The following is a 17349-nucleotide window of genomic DNA, read 5'->3' as shown; positions in this document are numbered from 1 at the left end:
GACAGTATATATATTATTTATTTAAAATCTCAAATACATATTTTCAAAAGTGTGAAACCTTTAAATTTTATGATCAATATATAAATAACTTCTAGATCTAATGAGCACATGACACCAATATTCAAATGGAAAAGTCAAAGGTAATCAGGGACTACAAAAGGTAGGGTTGGTTGTAAGCAGATTCAAAATTCTATGCTATTCAAAATTTATTTCAGGAAGATAAATAATATACTGTTTTGAATTGTCAATATCATTATGTGTAAGTCCATCCAATTTTCCCAATATTTAATATTATTTTTAAGTAATTTAAGTATTTTTGGTACAGGAGTACGATCAGTTGGCCTGACAGTCTTTTCTACAGTGTTTTCCACTTGATTTCTATTTTTAATTCACATTTCAGTGTTGGTGTACTTGACATGGTACTCCCTTGGTGTCTAGCTGGACTGTGTGTAGGTGCGTTAAGCTGCGGCACCAGGCTTGTACACTCTCTTCTGTGACAGATTGATCTTATCTCCCATACTCAGAGCCATACCCTGAAAAATTAAAAAATTATCATTAGATATATTGGTCACAACAGTATGATTCCTCTTTGACTAGACAGTAGAGATCTCTGTATAACAAAAATATGTTCAATCTCCACATGAAATGTGAACAAGATCAGAAGGTAAAAATGGGTAAAAAGTGGAGACAAAACAAAACTGTTGAAAACTTTAAACAAGAGATCCCAGAGGGATCTTGGCGCCAACCAAAGAATGATCTATGTCTGACAATGGAAGGGGGGTCTTTTCCCTGCTTTTCAAACTTTTTCAAGCGTATTACATAAGAAATTTAAGACAGAACGCTACTTTACTTTCTGAGAAACAGTGGTGAAATCCAAGATGGCGGCCAGTTGGCCATCTTGTTGACCGATCAGACCCAAAGGTACTATGCACAACTAGGGCCAAGGGAAACCTATGCATGGAATTTGAGAGATATCCCTTCAGTAATTTCTGACAAATAGCGGTAACTATCAAAATCAAAGATGGCTGCCAGGTGGCCATCTTGTTGACCGATAAGTCCCAAAATGCAATATGCACAACTAGGGGCTAAGGGGAACCTTCATATGGAATTTGAGAGAGATTCCTTCAATACTTTCTGAGAAATAGTGGTAACAAACTTCAACTACCAAAATCCAAGATGGCGGCTGGTCGGCAATTTTGTTGACTGATAGGTCTAAAAATCCAATATGCACAACTATGGTCCTAGGGGAACCTATATATGAAATTTGAGAAAGATCCCTTCAGTACTTTCTGAGAAATAGCGGTAACAAACTTTAACTATCAAAATCCAAGATGGTTGCATGGCGGCCATCTTGTTTTTCCGATCAGCCTCAAAATCTATATGGCACAACTAGGGACCAATAGAATCCTAAATGTGAAGTTTGAACAAAATCCCTTCAAGAAATAGCGATAACAAACTTCAACTGCCAAAATCAAGCAGCCATCTTGTTTTTCCGATCAGCCTCAAAATCTGTATGGCCACAACAGATGGACGACAAACAACGGACCACAGACGCGGGGCGATTTGAATAGCCCACCATCTGATGATGGTGGGCTAAAAAGAGAAGTATTGACAGACTCATTATACTATTTTATCCCATAACTATGCATGTTTCACAAAGGAAAAATCATGTGATAAACTCTACAGTAGATGATTATTGTTTATCTTTAAACATCCCACAAACACCTGTGTCGCCTTTCAATGGTCATCACAAACCTTTCTAAATTCTGATTGGATGCATATGGCTTTCGGTTTTGGATTACTTTTCATAGTGCATTTTCATTAAAATTTCATTTGTAATTGGTACACGAAGTTAAACTGATTAAAGGTATAAAATGCATGGTATTGGCTCTCTATTTCATGGCTTAAAGACATACATATGATACAGCAGTTAGCTTCATTGAATGTAGAGAGAAACAACTGATTACTACGATATAAATAGAGAGTTCATGTTATGCGATAAACCGGTTCCCCAACACATGACTTACTTATCATGTTTATCTAAACTCTTATTAGTTAATTCTTAAATTTTGAAAAGACAAAAGCTTTTAAAATTTGAATACATGTATAATTAACAAGATTTTGATAAACATGATAAACAACAGTTACTTGTTGAAAAACCTATATATATAAAGAGAGAACATTGAGTTGACTCGCCTGGCTCTTGGCACGTATCCTGATGTGACCTTGTACTGGTGAGTCACTAGACAGGTGAGCAGGCTTCTCCACACTCAGGTTAGCCAGTACATCCTCACCAAAGATTGACTTAGCGTACAGATTGGCAGCCATGAATCCACACTCGCCAGATAGAGCCTATAAAGATAAGAAAATAAACTTTATAAACTGTCTCAGAGCATACTAATTAAAACTTTGAGTAAAATGGCAAATTAACAATAAACAACCACTGAATCAGATATGAACATATTTATCTTTACGAGGTATATGATGGAATTTGTCTTTTAAATTTGGTGTCGCTGGTAGCCGTCAAATACACTAAAACAAATGTAACAGAAAACGTGATTGTATTCTCTTGTGATTTGAAGCTTTTAGTAGTTATTTGTGGGTACCATATAACGTTTTGTTGTAAACCCATATACCAACAGTATTTATCAATCTTATATAAAACATGATATCTTAATCAACCTTCTTTGTAGTTATAGAAATGGCTTCATAGCAACCAAGATAAAAATTGAAGTTTACATACAACAAACTTTCCATGTCACACAAACAATTTTTTTACAATAACTCACCTTTTCTGGTGTAAGACATTTCATGTTGGTACATTTGATGACGTGTTGTAAGAATTCAGATAAATTGGAAATGTTGGTGTTGACAGCCACCTTGTTTTCCCATTCAAACTCTGCCCACATCTGACGGAACTCGCTGTCGTTACACATGGCAGGTACAATGTAGTCCATGATATCAATGTGGATGTCGTTGAGGACAACACAGTTACGGTCACTAGCAGCTCCAGTCACATCATACACTATAGCAAGATTTATTCATGAATGTAAAATCATAAAGCTCAACACTTTGATTACCATGGGAAAAAAAACCCAGAAATTCTTTATTCTTAATTTTAGAGATATCTCAAAGAGGAAAATTTAGTAGTTCAAGAAAATCTTCAAAAATGAATTCCATGCCCCAAAATTTTGCCTATCAATGTGTTCATTTGAACTCCCTTTATTGACATCTATTTTAAATCAGTTCAAAAATAATTGGGGGAAATTGATACTTCAAGATATTCTTATCTTCTGAATTTCTAAAACTTTGCATCAAAATGTAATGATTTCTTCAAATTTGATTCGTTTACAACTGCATGTGCCTAGTATAATTTGACAGGAACCAAGTATCAAACTCACCAATATTTCCAAAAATGATTCCATTTTCTGTTGATGCTACCTTAACATTGGCCTTAATGTTACAAAAGTCATGAGGAGCCATTGTTAGAGGCGATGGTTTCTCTACCAGCTTCAAGTCTCCTGCAACACATAAAACAGTATTTTTTTCAATATACTACATTTTCAAAGCACCCTGCTATAAATTGATGACAAACTTCAGCTCAATGGATCTACATTAAGAACACTTTAACATCAAATCTCAAGTATCTTATACATATACAGTACTAAATTAATATCCTTCACACCTTCTGCAATACCCAATACATCAATAATACACATCAGAATCTACAGGCCACCTTGATAGTGACTGTTGATACCTACCCAGAGTGGCCAGTTCCAGTGTCAGGTTCTGTAGGGTGTCTCCAGTTTGATTGACCACTAGTACGTCTAGTACAATGTCAAACTGGTTTACATTGACATAGGCCTCTGCATATACTGGGTCGGAAAAACCTGTTAACTGTGTAACCTGTAAAGAAATGTCTCTAATAAAATTTGTGCCTTTTCTTTGCATTTTCTTAGCAGTCATAAGTTTTATTTATTATATTTACCAATTTCCATGGGTAAATGTGATAAGTTAATAAGTAGAATAAAATAAAAGTTTTATTATACACTTTTGCAATTGACCCAAGCATCACTAAGAAGATCCTCAATATTCCAGAGGTACTATCACTGTCATTATATCCACCCCTGGACTACGTCCATTTCACTACGACATAGTTCAGGGGTGGATACAACGACGGTGATAATAACCCCTGAAATATTGAGGATGTACTAAGTAATGCGCTGGCAGCATTTAGACCAAATTAAGAGTACAACTACAGGTGTTAGTCATAGACATTAGGACAAATCTTTACCTTGATGATTTGGTGTTTTTTAACAATTTTCATTTGACTAAAGTTTACAAAAACCATCTCCTTATTGGCATATACTGGAAATAATGTTGCAATCAACACAAAATTTTAAAACCCAAAATAATATTTGTAATCAAGGATTTTGATCAAGAATGGAATAAAATGCATTTGTTTCTGACCAACACAGTTTTTTAAAGGCAATAACTAAACATTATATCCTTCTATGGTTTATGAATTGGACCCAAAGCAAAATATTTGATTCAACATATCTTGTAAGTGACAGCAAATTATGACAGGTAAAATGTTTTGTGATATTTTTTTTTTCTTCTATAAATTGACATATGGAGCCATTTGGAAAGAAAATTTTGTTTTTTGCTCACTTACTTTGTTCAGTTTGGAGGCACCAACAGGATCTGCGTCTTTTTTAGTGTTCATACCCAGGGCTTGGGAAAGGGTTAACTCAAACATATTCTACAACAAAAAGGCAATAACATAGCTCAAAGACAACTCAATATTACATATCATAACTCAAATATCTACACTACAAATATTGTCTAGCGATCATTATAAAGTTACAAATATTTGGGAACACACCAATAAAACCTGGATATTCAATTTATATCCAACCAGTAATACAGTAGTATATACAATAAAAGTATTGGTACTACTAAATGTGGAAAAAATATCAAAATTACACATTGACTTAAGAGAAATTTTAGTGCAAAATTATAGCTCCTAAAATGATATTTTTAAAGAAAAATGCTTATCTCAAAAACCATTCCCTAGACAAGTATAAAGGTTCAGCTCAAACAAAAGCTACACAAAGGGAGAGATAAAAATACTTGTGAGCAAATCATCTCTAATTGATGATGTTGTAAAAACTCTTAATAAAGGGGTGATAATTATTTGTAGGACAGATGGTATGTTTACCTCTGTGGCTCCCAGTTCACCCTTGTTAATGAGCTGTGAAAACGATATTGGATCATCTGCCTGTATCTTCACTGCTCTTCGCTCCGACACCTGTAATGTTAATTGAAAACTCAATATTGAGGTCATAATCAATGTATTCTATTATAGTATATGTATTTGATCCATTCAATCTTTATCTGATAACAGCTGAAAATGTCTTGACAACAAAATTTGAGTCTTTGATTTCTTGCATAAGGTTTGAAGCAAAGATTTGCAGTTTTTCCCAGATATGATTTCCCACAAAATTTCATGAGTTAAAAAGTTAAAATTGTAGAACTTTTCCTGAAATAATTTTCAACATGGAGTCTGCCCATAATATCTTTCTGACGGTATTATAATTTTACAATATATTTTATTCCAATAGACCACACTTGATTTATTAAGAACTTGAATGATAATGTGAAGTTAATGTCATTATTACATACTTTCTGCATTTCTTTTTCCTCATCCATCTTGGCAGCCAACATGAGTGACAGTGACTCACGGCAATCTTTGTTAAATATATCCTCCATGATTGGACTCCTCTCCGCCAGTACCCTCAGACAGGTTGCAATACGGTCGAAATCATCATCAGTAATAGGCTAAACAGGTAAAAAAACAACAACACTTAGTATTTTAAATACAATCAGGATGGTCTTTTTTTCAAACTAATTCACCTAATGCAGTAATTCAATTTCAATTATTACCCCTCATATTTCATTTGACTTATTTCATAAAGGTTTTCTTTCTTACCTTTGCAGGAAGTCCAGATTTTCCAAAATGAATGATGGATGCCATGACAAGCATAGCCTCAGCCAAGAATGCCTGTAATGGAAATGAAAAAAAAAAAAAACAAATAACATTGCATACCCAAATATTGACACCAAAAAATTCCAAAAAGTAATGAAAATATACACAAATAAATAACATATTGTCCTGTAATTAGATTTTTTGAGATATAGTGTTTGTTTATAAATCATAAAGAAGGTGTATGAAATTCCATGAAATATCTCCATTGATACAATTAATTCTATTTGGATTCCAAGGGTCATGAACATTTATTCTAAAAGATCAACACCAAATAAAGTTACTGTATAAAAACTACTTTTCTCTCTATGGCTGTATGAATTAATGAGCTTCACATACGTCTAAATTCTCAAAATCTAACTAAGTGATGGAATTGACTGGGGATTACTTACATTCTGACGTTTAATGTTATCTGTATTAGTGATATAACGCAGGGCCAACTTAGTGAGGGTGGTGGACAGTGATGCTCCAACAAAGAAGTCACCGTCCATCATATACTGTCGCATAGGCGGTCTGTAAGAAAGCATCTAGGTTAATTGTAATGATAATTTGAAATTATTTACAGCAGCTTACAATGATGCATTAGTCATACATGGTGATTATGGGCTACTAGTCAACATATTTACTAACTCCCTATGGTGGTGAAAAATTGCTTCTCAGGACTTTTGATTGGTTTCATATATCACATATATTACATTTGACATAATATATAATAGAATATCAATATCAAATGATACATGTTTATATAACAGATTCTCTTTGCACTTGTGTCAGTAATGATAATGCCTTAAAACAGCTCACCTGTCTTCTTTCTTGGAAACAGTGACAGTGCTGAATGCACTCTGTGTTGCATATGTGCCATCTGCTGTAACCAGTTTCTGGGCCCCTCCAGCGCCCTGCATCTCTGTATCATACACCAAAGTTATAGTAGTTAAAATGGCAGACATTAGTAAAACAATGTGAGATATGGCCTTCATAATGCACATCTTTCAATCACATTAATCATTTCACTATTTAGATATATAAAAATATGCAAACTACATAGTATGTTTTGTGTGCTATAGATCAAGTTATTTACCATCATCTTTTACTTCTCCTGCAGCTTTCTTGATTTCATCGTCCACAATAGGAATCTAAAAACAACCAGACAAATCTAATGTGTTAAAAAACAACAACAGACAAGCACAGTTATATAGATATTTTGTACTGTAGTAAAAATTTATCTGTTTTGGTATTAAAATTAATCTCTAATGTCCTAATATTTATCATGAGGAGTTCGACAACAATGGTGATAATCACAAAAAATACATTTTTGGAAACATGCAATATTGTATTATTACCTCTGTGGAGGAACATATTAAACCTCTTGTCAAAAAACATCCATGTATGTAGATAGAATTCAGTTTAAAATGTTTGTTAGAATACAGGTTATACAATAACCAGAATCATAGATCTGTCAATGCATGATGTGAACTGTATTAACCATGTGAAAACAATCTGATCTGTCTCAAACCTTGTACTGTCTTAAAGTATCAAAGGCTGAACTTGTGTAGTATTTTCTATAAGCTACTCGTATGAGTAGTCCTATACCAAAGTGTGTAGATCAGTTACTGACCTCTCCAATGGACTGGCGGATCAGATTCATGACACTCTGTATATCCTCATTGGTAGTACAATATTCACCGAGAATCCATAGGGCTGCTCTGTGTACTCTGTAAAAATAACAAACATGTTCAACATTCTACTGTACTATAATAATCATTACACTTCCATTACAATTTAAACTCAAATATGTGAAAAAATTAAATGTTTTAAAGACAAATTGACCTTATTTACATATATGCCCCCTCTCCTTCTTTTTGCAAAAGATCACACAATTTAACTTGAATTTTCAACAAACCAATGACAAGTTTCAAACTATTTTCCCTTCCCTATTTCTATGTCTTACAGAAATCTATATCTAATTAGTACTAGTCCATCATTCAAAACATTCTATTTCACGGTCGTCCTAATGAGTCACTCATTCAATGCTTTATTTTATATTAAAGAGCTGTAAAGCTTACTTGATGGCTTTAATTGAGGGGAAAATCTCGAGAAGTTTTGCAACAATGAGGCTTCTGAGCTCCTCAAACCTCTGTATAGCTTCTCTGACAAAGACAAGTACGTCAAGGGCAGCAAGCTCATTCTGGTCACCCAGGAACTCTATCAGCTGTTGGCAAGAGACAATTACAGAGGATAAGATTACAGAACATATACTTTCAACAAATAGGAATCAATGAGTTAATAAAAAAGCATTTAAACGCTTTGTATATTTCTTCAAATACTTTTTACAGGAAGAAGATTTTAAATTTTCAATAACAGCATCTATCAGGCAATGATACCCTCTTTGGTATCTCTTTTAGTATTAAAGCAATAAAACATGAAAAGTATGGAAGATGCTGTCCTTGCCTCGTTCCATCCTGGAGTTATCATCTCTGCAATACAATCTCTTGATAAGTCAAATCTTGATTTGCTCTCTTGACCAGTAAACAATGGAGCTGACACCTTAGATAAGATTCTTGTTAAAACTTACCACAGGAATAATAGTACTGGCAATATCTGGAAACTTGATGCAGCACTGATGGAGAGTTCGTACAAGTAGCTGGCGATATTTTCCTGTATCTTCATGCTCCACATTGTTGGTCTTCACAACCTCCTTTCTCAGTACTAGCACCATCTGTGACAAAGGTAACACAAGCTGATTATTATAGTTATATACCAAGAATTTCATTAGGAGCAATTTTTGATTTTGTTCATTTGTAGTAAATAACTAGATTAAAAAAACAATGCAAATTATTACCACATCACTCTTTTCTTTAGGAGATAGGAAATATCTGAAAGAATTATGTTGTTGATGATTGAAGTATAAAGAATTAAAGCATTACGAGACTAGAAAATAAATCCTAACATACAAACCTCTTCCATATTCCTTGACGTAACCAACTCTAGAGCCAAGGATAAGGTTTTCTTCCTGACTTCATGGTCCGGTGAACTCAGTACCCGCAGTATGTCCATAACCAGATCCTTAATAATGTAACAATAAATTAGCATCAAATATTTTGCGAGATTGATTTTGCTGTATTCATTCGGCATTGATGGAACCCAGTGTATTTTAGAATTTCAGTAAGCAGATTCAATTAACCTACTTCCAAGGCAAACATTGACATATTCGCAACATTGCTGGCATGTATATGTTGTACTTAATTAATGTTGTAGGATAAAAGTATACATGGTCAGTGTCTTTAAATGTAAGCTGTATTTTTGGCTCAGGTCAGAAAGCAAAAAGTGACAAGCCTTCCACTTTTGTCTTTTAACCCTTGCCAAAATACAGCTTATATTTTTAGAAAAATGTCCATGTATTCTCTGTATATAGTTTTGTACTGATATTTCAAAGGAAACACTGGTTTTAAGTCATAATATTGTTCTTTAAAGTGAAATGTAACAATTTCAACAAAGTATCATTTCTGGATAAGATTATCAAACATAACGTAGTGACTGAGTACACATTTACCTGTAAGACCTTTTCATGTACAGGAACCTCCTTGAGGGCGATGAGACGGTCCAGAACAATTAGTTTGACGTTATTGTCACTTTCCTTCACAATAAGCTCTATATAACAACTGGCAGCAGCCTGTTAATCAGAATTAAGAGTGAAAGGCACAACTTAATTAGTTCTAATACATGTTCTTTAAAATAGATGTTGATAGCAATGGAGGGCAGAGTTTCAATTACTTATGACATCAATGCAGATATTAGTGTAGTCTTTGGAGACCTAATATTTTTGCATACTACCCATAGCATTCACCTTTTGTTGTTGTTTTTTTTGTTTTTTTTTTTTTTCACCTTTTGAATAAAGGAAATAAATCAGGTGCTAAATATTGTCTTATAAATACCTGTTCAGGCCAGTCTAGCTTTATATTTGTTAAATCTCATTACATGCAAGGATTTAGTTGGGGGAAAAAAATGAGTATGGTTTTTACACAAGTTATTGACTGAATACAATAAATTTGTTAAGTATCTAAACAACTTTTGAGTTTGAAAGCAATACCATCAGTCGGTCTGTTATCCTACCTTGATGGCTGTAGGAGCATTTGATAGTGTGACCAGGGTCCCGGCAGCTTCATAGCGGACGGCTGGACTGGAGGAGTTCAGCAGATTGTAGATACACCGGATGAAACGTGCCCTTTCTGAGGGATTAGCATGGCACACCTACATACACAAGATGAACATGTTTTGAAATCAACTAAGGCATGGTATTATAACTATAACAAGATATTTTTAAATTGTTCTATATTACAATGTACATGAAATTGAAGTAACTATAATGTCAAGCGTTTTATGCAACAAGTATCAAATATTTTTAATATAATTAACCAAATTAAACAAAAATCTTTTAACATTGGTTGCAAAGACCACCAATGAAGTGACTTCAATATTTTGAATACCATCAAACAATAATGTAAAGGTAAAAAAAGTGATGGATTTAATATCATTTGAACCAAAACATCTGATTCAATTTGGTTTGATACATTAACATGTAGATTACACACGCACACTACCTGTCAGATACCTACTTTATAGATTAATTCAACAATGACGAGCTGCAGGATGTCTCCAAAAGATGTCACTTGGTCTATACAACTACTTAGGTAGTTTAATGCTCGCTCCTGGAACAGGCAATTCAATTAAAATTAACTTAGAACTTCTACTCTATAATGGATATGTGAAATTTAAAGTCACATGTTTGCCCTCGGCATCAGACAGAAAATAAGTGCATTAGATAAAAATGATAAAAAATAGCACACCATCCGATGTATATTTGAGAGTATTCATAAGTAAGAACCCATAGACTCTATTTACGAACGAAGGATGAATTCAATTAATTTGTTTTAGTTTAATTTTATTGCTTCATATCTTACATTTCAGGATGGAAAAGTGAATGAAAATGAGTACATAGAAACAGAACAAACCTGGTCAGCATGAATGAGCATCATGAAAGCATTCCTCTTACAGGACATATCCTGTTCAGTTTCTAAGAACTTAGCAATCAGCTCTGGAGCATCAGGAATGAGAACATCATGGTTCCTACAAAAGACAAAGTTCATTTTACATACCTAAATAAGACCAATACCCTGATGATAGATACAGCTATGAAATGACTTAACATATTTACATTGAGAAATTCATCTTCAACAGGTAACATGAAAGACTAGGAATAATGAGTTATCAGCTTATGACAGATTTAGATGATTAACATACCTGAAGATTGTGTAGATGGCCAGGACTGCATTTCTGCGCACATAAGAGTGGCGATGTTCCAGACATTGTCTGATAGCAGGCATCAAGGGTTCAATAAGTTCTGGTTCCTTTAGCTTACACAGAAAACGGAGTGTGGATCCTCGGATAAACTCATTAGGGTGTTGTAGGTCCTATCCAAATTAATCACAAACTATCACACACTGATTTACGTGAATGAAAGAACACTTTTCAAACATGTATAAAAAAAAAACTCCAGAAAGTTGTGAAATAAATATAATTAATTAGTTATGTCTTTATTCTGAATATTCTGGTAAAATCTTTTCTTACACAAATGTCTGGAGAAAACTATAAATATTCTGTTAGTATATAAGTGCTGTAATTTGTCTGGAGAAAAATATAAATATTCTGTTAGTATATATGTGCTGTAATTTCCCTACTCACGACACTTTTTATTCAACACCAAAAATTACCAATATTTTGAGAATTCCAAATACTTTTAAATATGCATAGCTATTAGGTTTTAATGTTACAAATACAAATAAAAGGTGAAGTACATGTACAGCCAAAAATCATAATATTTACATCTACAGTACAATGAAATAAGTACAGTGGACCCTCGATAATCCGGACACCTTCGTTCCAAGTCTAAACCGTCCGGATTACGAGTTTTCCGGACTGCCGAATTCCGTGCTCTTAGTCAATTAAATTATCACGTACGAGTTACTCCCCTTGACCTTGTAATCGATGACAGGCTTTTATGTAATATACGTGTATTATAATCAATACTTCGTTTGTTATGTTTTATAGGTATTTATATATCATTACGTTAAGAATAATAAATAAACGTATTTCTTTTTCAAAATACGAAACCTAAAGCCATAGTTAATTATATGCTATGTATGCATATAGCTACGTATCCAACTCTTGATCTGTCGTATGGCAAATTGCCTAACCAAAGATCAATGTCATCTACGTTCTTAAAAAAACTATGATAACAATAGTTGTGAACACTTTAGGAACTCATATAATTGTTATTTTGGATAATGTGTGTTTTAATGACAATCTCTACAAGTCTTTGCTTTCTGAATTACAGACGTATGTAACAACCACGCGCCCGTTCACGTCTAACTTCGTGCACAATGTCACACACTTTATGGCATGTGCCGGGCGCCGTAGCCTTTATATCTTATACCACAGGCGATGAATTCGAATAGATTTACATACATTTAAAATTCTTATTAATTTTGTAAGTATTATCTCACTTTATTGTATCTGATACTCATATCGATATATTCTGCATGCGAAACATGTAAGGTATCTACAGCATACGTACCCGTACCCAAGCTCAAACTTCATGTTTAAAAAGCGTGTGGCTAAAAATACATATTGCGTATCTCAATCAACACTGAAGTTTGATCTCCTATAGAAAACCAATGAACCGTTACATGACTGCATGTACCCGTGTGAAAGGTGTTCAGGTAAACGCCCGTGGCTATGACCTGGCAGCCGTCGTTATGACAACACACTCAGTGTCAAATGATAGTGTGTATTGTACACATGACTGAGATGGCCTTGGATTTTCTCGGCACGTGGCGACAACAAATTGTCCGGATTATTGCGGGAATTTATTAACGAAAATTACGTTCCGTCCCAAAATGGAGTTCCGGATTCGGAATACGAATTTCCGGACTAGTGAGTATAAATAACGTTACGGAAATCCGTTCCCTGACATTTCCGTCCGGATTGTGAGTTTTCCGGACTATCGGCGTCCGGATTATCGCGGGTCCACTGTACATACGGTTAGACCATGAAGCCAAGTTGTGGTCTACAATTTCATTTCACATTTTTACAGTGTTATTAGTAATTGTTCACTGATTTCTGCACGTATGTTTATATCTAAGCATATATAAGGCATAAAAAAAAAAAAAATTTACAGTGTATAAAACTATAAATTATCATTAGTAATTTTAAAATATTCATTAGGCATCATACATATTTCTAAGTCTGTTTGAATGATTTTCACTGCTTAATTCATCAAACATTGCTGGTTTTCAATAAATTACAAAAAAATTAATTACATGTCAAAATTTTGACCAGCTATGGCACATATAACTTTGAAGTTATTTTTCCTCATCTTTCCATTTAGTGAAAATAACCCCTTTCACACCCTCTACAAAATAAAAACTGCTAAAAATAATGTTCTAACCTTTCTGTAGGCATCGCAGACCAGGATCATCTCGTGTAACATCTTGCCATCAGCTGTATACTTGGGTACTACCTCCCAGAAGATGAGAAGTAGCTTCTTTATCATGTGGTCCTGTGACGGCATCACAAACCTAATGATGGTCATTAACAAGGAAGGCATCTTCTCTCCATTTAGTATCATTTGGATGGTCTTCTTCAGGGCATCTGTTTTTGTCCTTGTATCTCCTTTTTCTGAAACAATAAATCGAAAGTTGTAAGACATCCATAACATTAAAGTAAAGAAATTGCCTTACGTATATTATTACTTTCTCTAAGCCCTTTCAATACAAATAATTTACATGAAGTTTGATTGCTGTACAATGTAATCATCTTTACATGGTTTACTTTTTAAAAAGGAAACCAAAAAAAATAATTTTGTATTCATCAGTATTCACCATAAGGTCAACAATACAAGTATTAAAAAAGAAAAAAAATTAAGCTATGGAAAGCCTGATTTTACCCAAATCTGTGCGTAGCTGCATTTCTGTTGGAGGTTCCGCATCTGACGGGAGATTTATCAGCGTATAACATGGCTGGTCTGACATTTTGGCTAGCCTGATCTGAAATCTAAAGAAAAAAGATGTTTTTTTTTCAACTGATTATTTTATAAAATATTCTGTACCGGTATATGTGTATCAGAATTGGACTGGGTCAATCATCTATGTTCAGGTATACTCCATCTTTGCATATTACAGAGTTAGCTCCCTTGTGGGTAGGTATCGATTGTTAGGTCATTATTTTATGAGCGCAATTCACATCATTTTCACCAAAAATGTATGATGTTCCGCTTGCAAACACAATCAATACCTACCCGCAAGTGCAGATAACTCTGTAATATGGAAATGCAGAATAGCTCAATCAGAAGAGCATCCAGCTAGCTAGTGTTTGGTTATAATCTAGGTCTTGCTGTTTATTTTCTCCTCTCTTGTTGCATCTGTAGACAGTGTGTTGTGAGATGGACCAGGGATGTCAAGCATCCAGAAGACACCTGACCTGACACTACTGGAAGTGATGTTAGGGCTTCCGCTTCAGCCCCAGTTCTAGAGCTAGCCCCGACCTAAACGGATGTGTGATGTTTACCACCCCGATATACTGGTGCTGTTTGGAGCTATTTCACAAAGCCTGAATGGCGTCTATGCTTGGTGTCTAGGCCGCAACGCAGAGTAAGTGAGCTACTCATTCAAGTGGACTGTGTGTGTGATACTGTAGGATTACAATATTGACGACAATGATGGGATGTCCAGGGTTCGACATTAACGGTTGCATGATAGCTCAGGGCAAGTCGAACACTGGTCCGGGCAATTGAACTCTGACTTCTATTTGCCCAATCGGGCAACCTAGATTTTCACTCGAACGCACCCGAAAATTTGCAATCGAACGCACCCAAAAAATGCCGGTTTTGACAGGTGAGACGTCTGGCCGAGAACACAGGTACCAAACTAACTGAGATGCGGACGCAAAACGCCAACCAGACATGACAATTTGATCATGCATGGCAAGTACCAATTAATTAACACCTCAGGCCCAATATCGCTGGTCCTGTTAGTGGATATTTTTGGCACATGGCCCTATTTCACCTTGGTATGGTTGGCGTGTTGTGTACTGCGGTGAGCGACAGCGCTAGTGTTGAGGTTTCATCTGCTATTTGATCGGTCAATTATCGTTAGTAAATAAAATTTTTGTTTGAATCCATACTAAGTGTTTATTATGTTTCATTTTTCAAACCTCTTTGACAATATACAGAATGTATTTGCCGTTATTTCTGCGTTGATCTTGGCTACCTTTGTGATGTATTTTTAAAGACAGATTAATTACCTTTCGATTTAAAAACGATTTTTTAAAACAACATGCAGACAGTATATAAATTATATATTAAAAATAAATGATAAATTCAGTATGTTTTCCTACTGAAAATTGACCTAATGAATCTTTTGAGTCTATACCAGTATTTATTTTTTTAATGGAATGAAAATGAATACTTAATTAGATTGATAAGATTGGCTAAAAATGATATTACAAGGAAATATTTTGTAAATTTAAGTAGGAGCACACCACCTAAAAAAGCAACATGTTAGAAATGTGTCACTGGTTTAAATTTACTTAAAGATTTAAATGACATACAGTAATTTTAAATACATGATTTTTTATGAAATTATTTAATTTGAAATATTTAGATGATACGTAATTTTAAAGGTTGCCATAATTTAAAACATTTTTTTCCCAATTGAATGGTATAATTGAATTAAATCATACAGGAATGCGCTATTGCAAGATTTCGCATTTATTTTGGGACTCACTGATTTTATCTGGGACTCACCATTTTCAAAAGTGATGAGTCCAGGACTGACAAGAAAAGAATTCTACATAAATTTCTGAAAACTTACTAACCTTGTAACATGTAATATCATGCAGAATAAATATTTCATCAATCCTTGCTGATACATCGCTGTGTTATTTTATTTAAATCCAATATAGAGACGTGGAAAATAACGTCCCGTCGAAATGCTTTCTTTGTAGTAGTCTACTTTACGACAACAGGCATGTTTCCTGCTCAAATAAGGTCAGGGCAACTTGCCCTATAGCCTAGGGCAAGTAAGTTTAAAAGTTAATGTTGAACCCTGATGTCTAATCTGTGCTCCTGCTCTCTGGAACATGGGTACCGGCCGAGGGTATTGGGAGAAGTAGTGGTATATATATTCTGTGACCCTAACGGTCACCCTACCAAAGTCGAGATCTGCCAGGCCAAGGGAGCCTACCTGAATGGCCCTTGGAATCACTTTTTTCTGAGGCTGACCAAGCAGTCAGAGATCATAGGGACCTAGCAGTGACTTTCCCCGGTCTCCAGTATAGGTGGGAATGAAAACCACATGAGCTATAACCCCCTATCCAGTCCAACAAGATTATGAGGTTGCACTAGCTGCGATGACGTAGCTCTGAACCATGGACGGAATATTTCTGACAGATGGTCGTCGGGAATGGAGTGGAGGCAGGGTATTTGTTCCAAGGTTGCACCTCCCAGACCATTTGACAGGGGTAGGATTGAGCATGCACCAAAGTAGCTGCTGTTGTAGCGGAAAAGATATCACCTTCTGAAAGTCAGTCAGAAGGTGATATCTTTTCCGCTACAACAGTAGCTAGCACCAAAGGCAAAATAAATTATTTCATATTATTTTTCGTGTTTATTAATTAGACATAGGCCTATATATACACAATTAAACACTATGGTGAGTATCGTTAATGTTCCGTCGGCGGTGGAGCATCTTTAGTAAAGCAGATAAACGCCAACAGCTCACTGCTGGGGCCATGGCTTTATCTCAAAACATGCTATTTTTTCAGAAGGCCTAACGTTTTAGAACAATTATGATGTTTTTATTGAAATTAAGCTATCCCTTAATACACAACTTAAACGAGTCAACTCAATAATGCCAATGTATCAGGATGGTGTTACGTGTGAAATAGTGATGCAGACAGGCAGATGCAAGTTGTTTTGGCTGTCGATCGAGGAGGGGAAATGAATTGATATGACGCCAGTTGGCAAACATTGGTGAGCAAATTATTCATTGATTGACCGAACTGTCACTAACTCGTGTAAATAAAATGGTTACTGGACAATATCAAAACAATACAAAAACGAAAAAATACAATTTGCAATAAGAATAACTTTACCTGTTCGCCGGTGTCAGATTTTAATGGACGTGGCGAAGTCTCGCGTATTCTCGTATTAAAGGGAGGTGACTCATGAACAAAATTAGCTAGTTTAT

General features: G+C 34.8%; 1 protein-coding gene across 1 annotated transcript; it reads right to left on the bottom strand.

The window, feature by feature from the left end:
- Window positions 1–17315, bottom strand: LOC138334769 (coatomer subunit beta-like). The gene is made up of 24 exons (XM_069283490.1): window positions 17255–17315; window positions 14049–14155; window positions 13551–13780; window positions 11345–11514; window positions 11056–11170; window positions 10660–10752; window positions 10157–10294; window positions 9597–9716; window positions 9002–9109; window positions 8619–8762; window positions 8110–8255; window positions 7662–7758; window positions 7125–7179; window positions 6848–6950; window positions 6439–6559; window positions 5993–6064; window positions 5686–5841; window positions 5222–5311; window positions 4676–4762; window positions 3762–3906; window positions 3402–3521; window positions 2790–3025; window positions 2197–2352; window positions 1–533 (listed from the first exon to the last, which is right to left on the bottom strand). The coding sequence occupies exons 2-24, from the start codon at window positions 14131–14133 to the stop codon at window positions 459–461; spliced, it is 2862 nt and encodes a 953-aa protein (XP_069139591.1). The 5' UTR covers window positions 14134–14155; window positions 17255–17315; the 3' UTR covers window positions 1–458.
- Window positions 17316–17349: the final 34 nt, after the last annotated feature.

This window comes from Argopecten irradians, chromosome 1 (assembly GCF_041381155.1).
Source record: "Argopecten irradians isolate NY chromosome 1, Ai_NY, whole genome shotgun sequence".
Taxonomy (NCBI): Eukaryota; Metazoa; Mollusca; class Bivalvia; order Pectinida; family Pectinidae; genus Argopecten; species Argopecten irradians.
The sequence above is the reverse complement of the archived record's forward strand: the minus strand, read 5'-3'. Positions and strand labels throughout refer to the sequence as shown.

Bases quoted from the DNA above. Each gene is read 5' to 3' on its own strand.
- LOC138334769 (XM_069283490.1), bottom strand. From the start codon at position 14,133: ATGTCAGACCAGCCATGTTATACGCTGATAAATCTCCCGTCAGATGCG. The intron at 3,522-3,761 runs GTAGGTATCAAC...TATGTGTTGCAG, and splicing joins ACTGGAACTGGCCACTCTGG to GAGACTTGAAGCTGGTAGAG. The intron at 3,026-3,401 runs GTGAGTTTGATA...ATCTTGCTATAG, and splicing joins AATCATTTTTGGAAATATTG to TGTATGATGTGACTGGAGCT.